At 37.5% G+C, this 15,535-nt stretch overlaps 2 protein-coding genes across 2 annotated transcripts; both read left to right on the top strand.

Annotated features, from left to right (window-relative positions):
• The first annotated feature begins 9,169 nt into the window (after nucleotides 1-9,169).
• LOC145672452 (uncharacterized) lies at nucleotides 9,170-9,625 on the top strand. Its single transcript, XM_081741606.1, has one exon. The coding sequence runs from the start codon at nucleotides 9,170-9,172 to the stop codon at nucleotides 9,623-9,625; it is 456 nt and encodes a 151-aa protein (XP_081597732.1).
• A 299-nt stretch (nucleotides 9,626-9,924) lies between these two features.
• LOC145672451 (uncharacterized) lies at nucleotides 9,925-11,148 on the top strand. The gene has a single exon (XM_081741604.1). It carries the CDS (start codon nucleotides 9,925-9,927, stop codon nucleotides 11,146-11,148), a length of 1,224 nt encoding a protein of 407 aa, XP_081597730.1.
• Nucleotides 11,149-15,535: the final 4,387 nt, after the last annotated feature.

The raw sequence follows: 15,535 nt of genomic DNA, 5'->3' as shown, positions 1-15,535 counted from the left end.
TAAACAACACAAATCATATTTACTTAGTAGTGTTGAATTTGTAAACATATAAACGTTACCATTCTGTGTCTCCGAAACTATATTTAAAATATCATAATCAATGTATTTAGCACACAATCTATAGAAAAATGAAAATGAAATCTTTAAGTTTTACGTCCCATGGTTATGCTGGTTAGGCTAAAGGAGACGGTGATGATGAGAGATGAGTGAAAATGGTGGAATGAAGAAAGTGGGAGGAAACGGGAGAACCCCGAGAAAGCCCATGAGCACAATCTGTAGAGTCTACTGTATTTATCCTGCGGTCTCACTTATAGGACGACATAACGTCTCCAAACGAGTAGATACATGACTGGATGCATGTTTTATGCCCCCACCACACAGTCGTTGTATTCATACTGTGCCTCGCAACGGCAGATCGCAATTGTGGTGTAGAGTTAAGCATTCACAAGTGACATAGGGTGTAAAGGTAAGGAGAAAACAGTCGAAGAGAGAAATGTAATTAATTTGTACAAACAACACAAACTCCTCTCCGAAATTGATAGTGCATTCAACAGAAGCAAAATCACTGTGTTCTCCATCATTCAGCGCTTCAAACAGACCAATAGTCTTGTGAATAAGCCGAGATATGCCGCTCCTTCTAAACTTACTACTAGAGACAGGAGTCAAACAAGCAGCATCTGAGATTAGAGGAAACCTTGAACAATATTCTGGCATTGTGATGCACACAAGAACAGTTGGACGGGTTTTACACATTGCTGGTTACAATGCCAGTATTCCTAGGAGGGAACCATATGTCAATTGTGTGAATCAGAAAAACGGTCTTCAATTTGTTAACTTGTATAGGGGAAGCCAACAGAATTCTGTGATCATATTCTCTGGTCGGATAAAAACAAATTCTGCTTATACAAGGGTGATGGATGTGTTATAGTGTGGAGGCTATCAAATACAGCTAAAAACATGATAGCTACAGTGAAACATGGAGGCAACAGTATGATGGTATGGGGCTGTATGGCTTCATCAGGCGTTGGGAACTGGTGCTCATAGATGGAATCATGGACAAGTTTGAATACAAGAGGATTCTTGAAAACAATCTTAAGAGGGGTGCACAGAAGCTAGAATTGGGAAATGATTATTACTTCCATCAGGACAATGATCCAAAGTATACTGCGGAAATTATGAGGCTTTGGATGGTGTATAACACTCCTCACACTTTGAAGATATCGACCCAATCACCAGATTTAAATCCTATAGAGAACATGTGGAACGAGCTGAAGGATCGTGTTCGGAAACATCACATTAGAAGTAAGGACCATCTGAAAGAACTTCTTCAGAGTGGAGAAATATGAACTCTGCAGTCACCACAAAAAAGTACAGTCATCTTCAAAAAAATTATCGTAGTAATCCATAGAAAGGGGAACATAACTAATTACTAGCTGTTCTCTGTTGAATGTTGATATCCAGATGTAAACAAACTATTTTCATCCTTTCTGGTAGAGGAAATAAGTATCCGATGCTTTTCATGAGTTTATATATTTCGTAGAAGACTCAACTTTATTTTGTAGCAGTTGTATTTTTGTCTACTTTCTTTGCGTACCTATAGAAATGATAAACCTAGTAAACATGTTTATGTTAGAATAATTATGCCGGACTGTGTACTTAGTGTTGATTTATGAATACCCTGTTATACTAAGCCAGCGATGTGAAACAATGAGAAAATTTAGCTTATATTCAATAGTGTTTTAAAGTGTTTTTTTTCAATAGCTTTATTCATAGACAGAAATATTAAATGTCCAGCATGCTCAGTATATTTTCTCGCTAATTTTGTTAATCTTCCAAATTTTGTTAATTTCCCAAAGTAGTGGCTCTTCCTCCAAATCTGCATCGCTAGGGCTTAGGTACAGGTTCAATTATTCTATTTGACTGCCTTCTTTATCCTGTCACCAAATGTCCTTCGTTTTAGGCAACTGCCTAATCTTTTAGTACCAACATTCCCTCGATCTTTTTAGGATTTCCTGCTGGAATAAGTCTCAACTTATACTGTACTCTACCTTTTGTTATCTCAATATTTTTACCCAAATTATCTTCTTTAAACCTGAGATCTACGAAAGCACAAATTTTCAAAAGCATTCTGCTTCTTTCATCCTTCTCGAATCGCGATTTCAGAGGAGATAAAATTTCCATTTTCATGTTTCTTTCATGTTCTTTGAGTGCTGCTTCTAAGATCTGTTCACTATATCCCTCTTCAGTCAAAGAGTCATACAGTGAAAAATGTTTCCTGCGTACTTGCTTCATCTTGTTCTGATATATCGTCTATCTGTTGAGATTCTTCGACTTGAAAATTTTTTGAAATTTGTTCATATGATGGCCATACGTCCGACGCTGCAACAGATGTTTCTGCTGACATACTGTCACAAAGCATTTGTAAGGACGATAATAGAGACAAAATCATAGTTAATAATTCTGTTTCTTCGTTCTGAAGGATAAGATTTTTATGTATTATTTGAGACAGAACTTTTGCTATTTCTTCTTGGTGTGTTAAAACTACCACTATCAAAGGGACAGTAAACAATCATCTTGTTGGCGTGCATGACGGAAGTATTTTACGTAGGAGGCCTAATGCATCTTACTCTTCTTGCAGCGCATGTCTCATTTTCTTGCTTTGACTCATAATTTGTCTGTTTCCGAAGGCCCCTGTAGCTCAAGGGCTTTGTTTACTCTAATATTCAAAGTATGTCTGAAACACTTCAATTGTTGGAAATCACTCAAGTCAATAATGGCCTTTACAATATTGGCACTACTGTTTTACACAACGAAAATTTTCAGTTGGTATTTCCCACATATCTATACTAAAATTTAAAGCCTCTAATAGATTTGATTTCGGAAAATCGGAATTCCGTAACTTCTCGCAAATTTCGGAATCTCGGAATTCCGGAATTTTCGGAATCTCGGAATTCCGAAAAACGGAATTCCGGAAAATTCCGGAATTATCGACATTCCGAATTCCGGAATTGAAATCTCAATTCCGAACACCCCTATCCGTTTCCCTTTACAACATTTTACCATCCTCGATAGTCAATGAATAATTCCTAAAAGTATGACGTTTCCCCTAATTCCCAAACGGAAAGTAGCTGTCGTATACTTCAACCTTTAAAATACATATTTCACCCTTGTGTCTCGCAATTTTTCAAGGTTCTCTAGCAATATTTCATAGTTTTCTTCTCTTAGAAGGAAACCTATGGATATCGAAATCTAGTTTCTTGATCAAATTTGACAGATAAGTGTGGAATATCAAGAAACGACCGTAAGCAAAATTTAAAGTACTTCCTTCAATAAAGACGGCCGCAGTGGCCAAAAACCTGATTGATAATAATGAGTCATAACAATGTGTTTCAAGTCTGAAAATTTAATTTTATTTGTAAAACTGGTAAAGGGATGAAAAACAAAAACACATTAACCGACACCGGGAGGAAGTAGACATCTATTTGAAGGTATGCTTATCATGGCTGCCATCTTGAAGTTGCCTATTTTGTATCTCGCTCGACTTTTTTTTTTTAATCAGGAAAGGGGTCATATATAGTATATCAAGTTGGGCTAGAATTTTACGAGAAATACAATGATGACTTCTATGTTTCCATTAGTTTATAGTTGTAAGAGATAATGAAATGCAGATTGATATGAACTTGTTGGTTGAAAGATTTCTTAACAGCTGTATGTTTTTGAAAAAAATTCTAGTCAGGAAAACTAAACCTCTGTACGTTAGTGAGAACATTGTAGGAGGCTACTTATGAAAGGTATAATCAGATTATAGATAAAATGAAATGGTGATGAGACGATCACAAACCTTAAGGAATTGATGGAAGATGAATGACAAGTTTTCCATTTGACTATTTGAGTTAGAAGAAAAACCTTCATAAGCAGCCACCTATTCAGTATGCACTAGTATATATTCCGTTTTCCTGACTTCAATAATAAAATAATAATAAAAACTACGGGTATATTCGCAGGAGAAGGCAACATTTGTCCTCTGGTTTTGTATTTTTAATATAGCTATAATAAGGAAAGAATATGCATGGAAGTCGCACTGAAGCTGATTTATTTGATAACATCTCGGTTTTCACGGTAGTATCACATGACATAATCAGTAAGAATGAAAGGAAGTTTTACTTAGTGGAGTGTTCAAAATAAAAGATGGTGTGCACCCAGAATAATGATAAATATTTTTATACAAAGTCAAAGAAGATACCTCCAGGGATGTGTGTAATGAAATTTGGGAGAGTGTTAGGGGTGTTGGGGTGGGCAGAATACTGCCTGGATATAATATAATTTTTACAACAGAAGTTGTAAACGTAAAAAAAAAAATAAAGAAACTGCTGCAGCATTAAATTCGGAAAATATTTACTTATGCTCGGAAACTTAATATAAACTATTCATTTACTTGTTAAGGAAAAGGGTTACAAACTATTTATTTACTTGTTAGGGAAAGGCCAACCCTCCCTTGTGAAGTCCATGGTTGTACCTGTATTGTAATATGTTGTGTGTACTTGCAGAGCCGTAGCTAAGGGGGGGCCAGCGGGGCGCCCGCCCCGGGCGCTGATAGCAAGGGGGCGCCGAATGAGCAAGGAAAAAGAAAAAGTGGTGTTGGACATGAGTAAAAGACGAGTCGCCCCCAGAAAGTATTGGCGCCCAATTGGATCAATATTGCTGTCGGTTATCAATGAAATACGTAGATTTCTGAAAAATTTTCTTGCTCGCTTCGCTCGCAATACAAGAGTTTAAATAAGTCAAAACAAGTTTCTACGTATTACTTAAAGAGTTATTATAGATGATTTCTTCGTGACATGTGATATACAAGGTACCACTTATAGTGTACGCAGGAACATTTTCAAAATCAGAAACCAGTTGAGAATCCTCCAAGAGCGTTGTCAGAACGAACTTATAAAAAGACTGGAGAGATGATATCACGGGAACGGTAAGCCTTCTCTTTCTCGCAAAAATTAACAAAACATCATCTCTCTATGACTTACAGTTTTCGAGATATTGTTGCTTAAATATCTAGAAATTCGGAAAGTTTGGCCAATATCTGGGGAACAGTGACCAGTTGGCCAATAGAGAGTTAATCAGTGGCCACCGGTTACTATTTGCTACCAAAATGTTCACCATTCTCTTAGATATTGATCAACTCCAATATGATCTCTGTGTGACTTATGGTTCCCAAGATTTGGCTTCTTAAATCTCCTGAAATCGGAACTATCTTTTGGCCAATTATAGAGAGCTGATATCACGGGAACGGTAAGTCATAGAGAGATGATATTGGTGTCAATCAATCCCTAATAGAATGTTAAACATTTTCGTACCGATATTAACTGATGGCCACTATCCAACTAGCCACTGGCCATGGCCACCAATTAATATTTGGTACCAAAATATTTACCATCCTCTTAGATATTGATCAATATCAATATCATCTCTCTACAACTTATGGTTCCGGAGCTACGGCTCCTTAAATATCTAGAAATTGGCCATTTTTTTTTCAATATCACGGGGACGGTAAGTCATAGAGAGATCATATTGGTGTTAATCCATCCCTAAGAGTATGGTAAACATTTAGGTAACGATAATAATTGGTGGCCACTGGCCAAACCAGTGGCCAGTTGGACAGTGACCACCAATTACTATTTGGTACCGAACTATTTACCATCCTTTCAGATATTGATCAACACCAATATAATCTCTCTATGCAGATTGGTGAATGCCAGAGAAGTATGATGTTGGAAACAAGATGGGTCCTGAGGGCGAAGCTCCCAACGAGGTCTGGGGGCAAAATTCCCAGAATAGACCTATATTCAACTTTGTTACTGCGTGCATGGGGATCATAACCTAACACTTGCTCTCAGATTCATCCCAGCTCAATTCAAAAGCAGCATTGCATCCAGAATGCGGTTTTCCTAAACATTTTCATGCGCTATATTTCTCAAAAGTACCAATATGTGCAGGTTTTCTCTTTGCATACAGTAAGAGCAATGCTTCCGCTACGACATATTAAAGAATCACAGATACATTATGCCATATTTTCTACTAAAATGCCATTCTATCGTTTGACTATAGTTTATATGCTTTCAGTACCACAGCATTTTCCAAATATGATATTAAGTAGGGGATTATCGTACGGATATGATAATGATATTAGCATCATTCCAAATATGATTATTGACTACATCATATCAACATTCTAAATATACAAAACGATACATACATGTCGGTCGTCTCACCATGTTTACCAGCCACTGAATATCTACACGCAATGTAGGAATAGGCCTAGTCGCATTCAAAGTTAATTCCTATCTTCTGTCACTAAGCAGCGCCTCTCCGGCTTCGGCGGATAACCAAATTTACACGTCCCATGAGTTCATTGTAAACTGCTATCACTTCCTTTCCTGTACACTATTTTATGTGTACACTATTAAGGTTTTATTATAACAAATTATATCGAGTCAATCTTTTGCTTCATTTGTCGAGTTTTTGCTAAGAATTGCATGGTGTGGCCCCACTGTGCGACGGTGAGAATGAAGGTATGAAAGTGAGAAGAATGAAGAAACACATTCAAGCTGCTGTTTGCGCGGGAATATTAAAAATAAATGGAAACGAGGGAACAATAACATTTTCGAACTTCAAGCAGTTGTAGAATAGGGGCGTAAGGGATCAGAACTTAGCCCAACGAAGTTCGACTTTTTCAAACAGTAATCACTACCAATGATTTACTTTTAAATTCCATTGAATTATCAAATGCTTCCAATTAGGAGGAATTTATTGGGGTCATTTTTCATCAACATTTTGTATCGCCGGCATATTATTTTGTGCATACGTGTCTAATTGTGTGATGTTTTTATCTATCTACATACATACAAAACATTAGTAAACACACTCTTTATATATGTACGTGTTATTGTATTTTAATGTGTTAATTAATAATAAGTACCTTAAATTCGGAACTTTCATTCATTAAGAAATTAAGTAATTACTATAATTTCAGACATATTTAGTAGCCAAAGTATATTTTGGATTTTAAGTACGAAAATTGAACATATTCTTCACCTCCATCGATCAATATTTAGAAATTCACAAAGAAGGATCCTTCTGAATTTCCATTACATTTCACAAAATATTTCTTACCGTAAAAAGATCGAAATTAAAATGCTATTGATGTGGTCACATACAGAATTAAATTAAAAAGTTTACAATTATTATTGGAAATTAATACTGTCACCCATTTCGAACAATTTAAAAGCACATAGTTTTTAATGTATTGAAATTTCATTTCTTATCTATACTATGAAACGCTGTAAATAGTACTACCGGTAACTTTCCATAACTTTTCTCTTACTGTATACAACCAAAGGTAGTTTTGTCAAGTTTAACAAAAAGCCCAAAATGAGACTCTTGAAAACAGCCCTTATTTGAAAAACGATACATAATGATCGTTTTTGGTTGTTGCAATGGTCTTTCCAAGGAGATTAATAAAAATTCAGAGTAGCATAACAACAAAAGCTGCTTTATTATATATATTAAGGAAAAAAATTTGGAATAGCACTTTTGTCTTTAAATAGGTATATTAATAAAGTAGATATTATATATATATATATATATATATATATATATATATATATATATATATATATATATATATATATATATATGTAGGGGGCGCCGAATTCTACTTCGCCCCGGGCGCCGAGATTTCTAGCTACGGCTCTGTGTACTTGACAGCCGAGAGTACCAGAGACATCCTAACGGTACCATAGTTACTTGGTTAGGGGCTGACAAGCATTGGGGGCCCCGTGAGCAGAGTGGCATGTATTACAGGCCCGTAGCCAGGGAGGGGCTAGAGCGGACAATGCCCGCTCTAAAATATTTTTTGCCTGCTCTAATTTTTTCCGCTCTAAAAGGGACGTTGTCCAGAAGTTTCAAATTGTTTCAGCAAATCCCAAATAGGAAAATCTTGTGATTTTATTTACTAAATAAAATTGAACTTAACGCGCATTTACTACTACTAACAAATGAAATTGATCGTGGCGTATATTTCTACGAAAAACAACATTTATTCTTATTGCTAGATATACTCAATAATCTCCCATGTATTACTTTTCCTCATTCCAAGAGTTTGAAAAATCACAACCACGACAAGCATTCAAGGTGTTGGACAAGATGCCCTTCCAAAGAATACCCGTATGAAAATTGACCTGAAAACAGGCTATGATACATGATTGTGAGTGCCTGGCTTGTGCATGTGTAGCATTGCAGGTAAAAAACATGTGTTTTGCCGACTTGACAGTACATATCCCACGTGTGCCCATAATTAAGGTGTAAAACATGCAACATGTCCATGTTCCTTACAGTGCAAGGAAAACGCATGCCTCATATATGAAACTGGTACAGAAACTGTGACGTCTGGAAAAAACGTACATGCACCTCTAGAATAGTCAGATACAAAAAAAAATGCTGTTTTTCACGTGATTTGAGTCTTTGCGGGGAGCACCCACGAAAATAAACCAATGATTGTAAAATGTTTCTAAATAGCAGTTTGCGTCGGCTCACTTTGTGTTTTCTGAGTGGCCCCGAACCATTTATTTACAAATATACGGAATGAAGCGAACGTTAATTCCTTATATGCACTCAGAGAAAAAATTAAGACGGCAGCAGAACATCAAACCTATTATTTTAAAAAGATTTTGTCACACACCATTATAATTGCGCGCAATAATAAGTAGCAGAGTGCTTAGCGAATTTCCAGAAGGAAACAAAACAGTAGAAAATGAACTACATGCAAATATACCTCGCCAGACGTTTCCAATTACTCTACTGACTATTATAACGCCATAAATATGAAGCAGGCATCCATCAAGTCATTTTTTGGTGCAAAAGTTATCGAAAATGAAACTAATTCAGAAGCAGGGGCATCTGTATCAAAATGTGTAGAAGATCAAGAAGAAACTAAACGTCAAACATCAGGTTTCCACCATGTTTGTGTTGATTTTCACCTGTATCAAACCTTGGAGATACAAAACTCGCGCAGCCGAATCTTGCAGATTTTCCAGGTTCCAGCATTTCTGGTTCAATTCGACGATTTCGTCCAATATGGTACAAAGCGTGGGATTGGCTCTAGTATTCTGTTATGTTAGATGCTGCCTTTTGCTTCCCATGCCGAAAATATCCGTCAAGAAACAGTGATCCCTCATTTGTGCAGAATGGTTTCAGAGACTGGAAGCATGCAACCGAGAAAAATAAGGGATTTTCTCGTCACGCCAATTCTGAAACTCATAGGCACGCTGTGGTTTGCTACTTGGCGCAACGGAAACGTGAGGACTCGAGCGAAACGGCCGTGAAGATGATGTGTAGTTATGTAATTATGAATAATAGGTACTATGTGAAAAGTGTGATGGAAGTTATTCAATTCTTGGCTGTGAATCAGTTGTCCTTTAGGGGAGATTCTGGGTGTGAGCAACTCGGAAAACAATCAAGTGGTTTGTTCTTAAATTTGTTTGAATTTAGTATTCGTAAAGATACGAAATTAGCAGAAATTGTCAAAACTATCAATGCCAATGCAACATACACTGGTCCGGATATTTAGAATGAGATAATTCATTTCATGGAAGAATCTGTTAAGAGGAAAATAGTAAATGAAGCAAAAGAAAGTACATTTTGTTCATTACTTGCAGATGAAACCAGAGACAAGCAACGAATCGAAGATTTGTCTGTCGCAATTAGGTGCCTTGTGAATTTTAAAATGCAAGAAAGATGCGTAGGTATACTGAAGTAGGACAAACAAGAATCTGCCAGCATTAAGAACGCCATTTTAGATTGTTTAAAAAAAAAGTAGAATTCAAAACCGACACGATAATAGCACAGTACTACGATGGAGCACCTGTCATGAGTGGACAGAAAAATGGAGTGCAAGCTCTTTTGTCTGAGGATTTGAAGAGGAATATTTTGTTTGTTCACTGTTTCAATCACCAATTACATTTAGTTATTTGTAGAGCCATTGACACAATTCCTGAACTAAAAGAGTTCTTCGATATTTGTCAACAACTACATTACTTTCTCAGAAAAGGACGCGTTGCAGCAGATTACGCAGGAAAGAGTTTAAAGCGATTGTTGGAACAACGTTGGACTGGACATCCTGACACAATGACTGTAATTCATGACGACAGGTTTCACATATTAAGTGCACTGATGACAATTCAAACTTTCCGTGAAGAACACGCCTCAATGAAAGTTGAAGCTACCGGTTTACTACATCAGATCTCCACTAAGACTTTCTGTTTCCTTATTGAGCTCATGTTCAGGGTTCTTGGATATCTAAAACAGACAAACGCACTGCTACAAAGAAGAGATTTGGACATTGATGCCGCTGTGAAGTTAATAGGATCGGTAACGGAACAGCTCAGGTCTTGCCGGCAAGACGAAGGAATATTTGAAAATATCCTTCACGATGCAATGAAGGCATATGCCCTAAACACTTCGATTAAGCAACCATTGAAACGCAAATGCACACTCCCCAGTCGCTTAGCTGATTCGGCTGTTGATTTGGAAGGCATAAATTTGAAGAAGAGAAAGGAAGACGAGAAGAAGCTGAAAAGATTATTCAGCGAAGTTCTCGATATCTCCGTCGAAGAAATTCGGAGCAGATTCTGTGAGACAGGGACAGCTGTGATTGGTGCAATTCACCATTTACTGAGCGAGAAAAGAAGTGAAGAAAATTTGAAACCCCTGTGTGATGTTGTAAAGTACAAAGACCTGCATTGCAAAGTGCTTCAGAATTTGAAGCAGGAAATAGATCTAGCAAATCGACTGATCAACAAGACATCATCTCTGGAAGAGCTCACAAAACAAATTGGAAAATATGATGAGGTATTCCCGGGCCTAAAGATGCTTACAGAAGCTGCTCTAATTATTCCGTCTTCTACGTCCACGGCGGAAAACTGCTTCTTACATCTGACAGCTCTCCTTCGACCTCAACGTCTGTCTATGGGACCTGAAAGAAAATCGGACCTCGTTCTCCTGGCTTACAACAAAGATATTCTGCGTGCACTAGATCTAGACCAGCTTGTAATTGAATTTGCGAAGTGCTCACGTAAACTCCTTTTGATGTAATTACTTACATAAGGACTGAAAAATATATTTATTTTACTTATGTCAGGGTTGTTTCTTAATTTTTATACATAAAAATATTTCATAATCTACTTGTAATAAAAGTATTGTAGTTCCAAAATACTATAATTTAGATAACAGTTAATAAATGTTCCTAAAATAAATTATTTTTTTACTTTTAGTACTACTTAGTGTATTAAAATATATATTGAATTATATACCATCATTTTAACAAAAAAATGTTAATGATGATGTTTGATAGTCGTGGATTTGGTATTGTCATATTTATCAGCATAATAAAGTGTTTCAACTTTCTTATAGATTCCATAAATAATAAATAAATATATAAGTGAACATAGACATTGACAATGACAAGCGCCTCAAGGAACAAAAACTAAATATATATATATATATATATATATATATATATATATATATATATATATATATATATATATATATATATATATATATTAGAAAGAGAAAGAGTTTTTGTGTTCCTTGAGGTCCCTGCCATTGCCCCCTCAGTATTCATCATTGCCCGCCCTAAGCAATCAGGCTGGCTACGGGCCTGATGTATTAGGAGCAAAATTCTTGTTTGCTCTAGGGCTTAATATGCTGTTGAAACAGCATTGAAGAGTAGATTAGACTAGAGACTGGACAGTAGAGTAGACGGCACTAGCGCGGGGCCCGATTGGGAACAATCGGCTTAAAGCTGGCCCTGTTTATGTGTGTGTGTTTGTGTTTGTGTGATTTTGTATCTACTTCTTGGACGAAACATGCTCAGAGCGCGGGGCCTGAGACGGTTCCTCCACTGGCCACCCCGAAACTCCATTTCTCGCTGAAAAATTATGGAATCTTTCATCTTCATAATGTAGGGATTAATCACTTCCTAAAAAAGAAAGATGAGCATCTCCCTTGAAAAAAAAATGGTAATTGTTTACAACAACTAATTCTCATCTCCCGTGCAGGTGGACACTCCTTACTGTTGTACTACCTACAGAAATGATTCTATATCATGTACAAGTGGTAATAGAACACACAACAAACCAAGATCATGTTGTGTTTACACTCCAACATGGAGTGTGAATACAGCGTGATCTCGGTTTATGTGTTGTATTACCATTTGTACATCAAACAGAACCATTTTTGTAGGTAGTGCCAACAGTAAGAAGTATCCCCGTGCACGGGACATGCGATATGTGTTTTCAAATCCCCACACATATAGTCACATTAAGTACAAGGGCACTACAAAAACACATATTAAGTACAAGGGCAAATTTCAGGAATGCAACGAAGAAGAGAATAAGGACCAAGAAGCACTCATTTTCACATACCTCAAATCGTTGGTGGGTATATGCGAGCAACTTCCAACAGAAAGTTGTGAAACCGCGTTGCGAGAGGATACTTTTTTTTTTTTTTTTTGAAAAGAAAGGAGGCCAGATGTCCAATGAAATTGTGTCTTTTATTCCCATACCTCGGAATGCTGTCCTTTGCGTCTCGCCACAACCGCTCGATACTTTGCGTGTGAGCGCCAGTGCCGAGATCTACGAAATTCAGACTATGATTCACTGTGAAGTGCTGAAACCCCACCTCAGCCAACCTATCATATGACTTCCAGCAGTCGCTATGAATGATTGTACCAGGTCCCACCCACTTTTGAAGGCCTAAAAGCTCTTCAGCACTTCTGTTCTTCACGACACACATGAATACATTACCAGAACCAATCTCATAACCTCCAAAAACCCATGTGCCATCGATCATACGATCGCAGTGATTTGTGAGTTTCCCGAACCTGAACCCCCAAGTTTACTAGAGGAATCCATAAACCAGCAGACACAAATCTCACGACAAAAGCTAACCCAATCAACACATGTGTTTGTTTGTTTTCTTAGGTTAATATGATACTACTATACTTTTTTTTGTTCCAATGCTGGCGATTAGCCAGCAACCGTTAGAAGGTTGCGCCTTCTGTGCGGTAATAGATTTAAACGTATTATTGGAGGTCTATATTTTCGATGGGCTAAGGGATATTCGGAGAGCTGAAGTAGAAGTTTCTATTTTGATTGCATTAATAGGGATTTCGGCTGTATAGTATTGGTTTACTGTTGCATTTGTATCCTTTATCTGTAACAGGAGAGAAGAGAATGAAGAATGAAAATGGGAAACATGAAGTGCAGTGTAACAACACAACACATAGGTAATGATTAGTGTGACAAGTGAGATCTATCTTCTGCCCAGAGGCGACTCTGGACGTAATGAAGACAAAATGGGTTTCCTGTTAAGACATGAGGTTCTTACTGGGCAGTAAATGATGGTGCTATGTATGGAGGAACTATGAATGTTGAAAATGCTGCAACTGCGTCCAAATCCTGATGATCAGGAGGGAGTGTATATCGGTAAAGTGCAAACAGAAGCGATAAAGGCGTTTCCAATAACTTGCGAGGTGGATTGTATGGAATGTCAGCTTGCATGGTAGCGAGGAGTAATGGATGCCGGGACTCAAATCTGCTAGTAATATACTTCGATCGTAAAGCTTCAACATGAAATAGAAGGTGTGGAAAAGGCAGGACTTCATAAAGCTCTTGAGTAGGACTCGGGAGCTTTATTCTATAGGCTAGTCGTATGGCATGGCGTTCAAGTATTTTCAGTTTTTCATAATGAGGTTGGAGGGCGGATATCCATGCTGTGAAGCCATATGTCGGAGGAATACTTTGTAGGTGTTAAGAACAGTATTAGCTCGTGGTCCCCATGTAGTACCTGTGAGACGTTTGAGAAGATTAAGCCTATTATATGCTTTCTGTATTACATTCTGAAGGTGAGGGCGCCAAGCGAGGTGTTGATCAAAAATAATTCCCAGATATGTGACATGTTTAGTTGGATGAACCCGCGTGTTATGTACTTGGATGTTAAGTAGCGAAGGATTTCGATGTACACGAGATCGGCGTTTTAGCGGGAGAAAGACTATAGCTTGGGTTTTATCTGGGTTGAGTTTCAAACGCCATTTCGTACACCAGGTGAGAAAGCTTTGAATTGCTGCATTAATTTCAGTACTGATGCGATGGATTGTTCGGCCCAATGTAAGAAATGCAGTATCATCTGCATATTGAAAAATGTGTGTGTTAGGTGGCAACGGCGGCATATCGGCTACATATAGAAGATAAAGCAAAGGTGACAAGGCAGTCCCTTGTGGTACTCCAGAGAAAATAAATATGGGGTGTGAGAGAGTGTCATTAAGAGCGACATATGCAATACGGTTGTGAAGAAAATTATAGATAAATCTGATGTATGAGATGGGAAGTGTCAGACGGATAAGTTTATATATGAGAGCTGCATGCCATACCTTATCGAATGCCTTTTTCAGGTCAAAGAGCACTAGACAAGATGGAAACTGTGTATTAAACTGGTTGGTAATGATATTAGACAGACGGAGTAACTGATCATTGATACGAAAACCGGGGCGGAAGCCAGCCTGATGTAAAGGGATGATGTTACGTTCTGATAGATAAGAATGGAGGCGTCGGACAATAATTCGTTCAAGAATTTTGCTATACACGGAAGTAAGCTGAATAGGTCTATAAGAGGAAACAGTATTTGGTGGTTTGTGCGGTTTGAGGAACATGAAAGTTTTTGAGGTCTTCCACTCACAAGGAATAAAGCCTGTACGAAGGATGAACGTATAAAGGATAGCTAGAAGGTATAACAACTGATAGGGCGCTTCTTTAATATGACGATAAGTAATCTCATCAAAACCAGGTGCTGTATTTTTCTTGTTCTGGACAGTGCGAGTGATATCAGTTACTGTAATTGGTTTAGTAAGTTCAGTATTGTAAGAGATAGTATGATGGATGTCAGGTTGGAGACGGAAGGTGTCGAAATTAAGTCTCTCAACCGGATGATGACGCTTAGAAAAAGCAGGCGGAAGCGGAGTGAAGATTCCCTGGAGATATGCTGCAAATGCATCGGCTTTATCCTTGTCATTTTGTAGTGGAGTGTCGTTACCTATTAACGGGTATGAAGTACGGGTGGTTTTCCCTGTAAGCTGATGGAACCGCTTCCAGTATTGTGTAGGATGAGCTTTTTTCAGCAAGTGAGTTACAGGCTTTTACCCAGTTTCGGAGTTTATATGCTTTAAGGTAATTAGAGACTGTGCGATGTATCTGCCGATGATGCCGAAGAGCTTCTTCGTTTCTGGTATGTATATATTCTTTATAAAGATCTCTCGAACGTCGTTACTATACAAGCCCTCTGAGCTTTTAAAAAGTAAGATACGTCTTTAATTACTGTATTGATGAAGACAAAATTTAGTAACACACCATTACAGTATATTTCAGTGCACTCAAATTATTACGCTGTGGAGCTTATTTAGTGTCTAATTATGTAGACGTAT

The sequence above is a fragment of the Thermobia domestica genome, chromosome 16 (genome assembly GCF_964235325.1).
Source record: "Thermobia domestica chromosome 16, izTheDome1.hap1.1, whole genome shotgun sequence".
Taxonomy (NCBI): Eukaryota; Metazoa; Arthropoda; class Insecta; order Zygentoma; family Lepismatidae; genus Thermobia; species Thermobia domestica.
The sequence above is the reverse complement of the archived record's forward strand: the minus strand, read 5'-3'. Positions and strand labels throughout refer to the sequence as shown.

Bases quoted from the DNA above. Each gene is read 5' to 3' on its own strand.
- LOC145672452 (XM_081741606.1), top strand. From the start codon at position 9,170: ATGTTAGATGCTGCCTTTTGCTTCCCATGCCGAAAATATCCGTCAAGA.
- LOC145672451 (XM_081741604.1), top strand. From the start codon at position 9,925: ATGAGTGGACAGAAAAATGGAGTGCAAGCTCTTTTGTCTGAGGATTTG.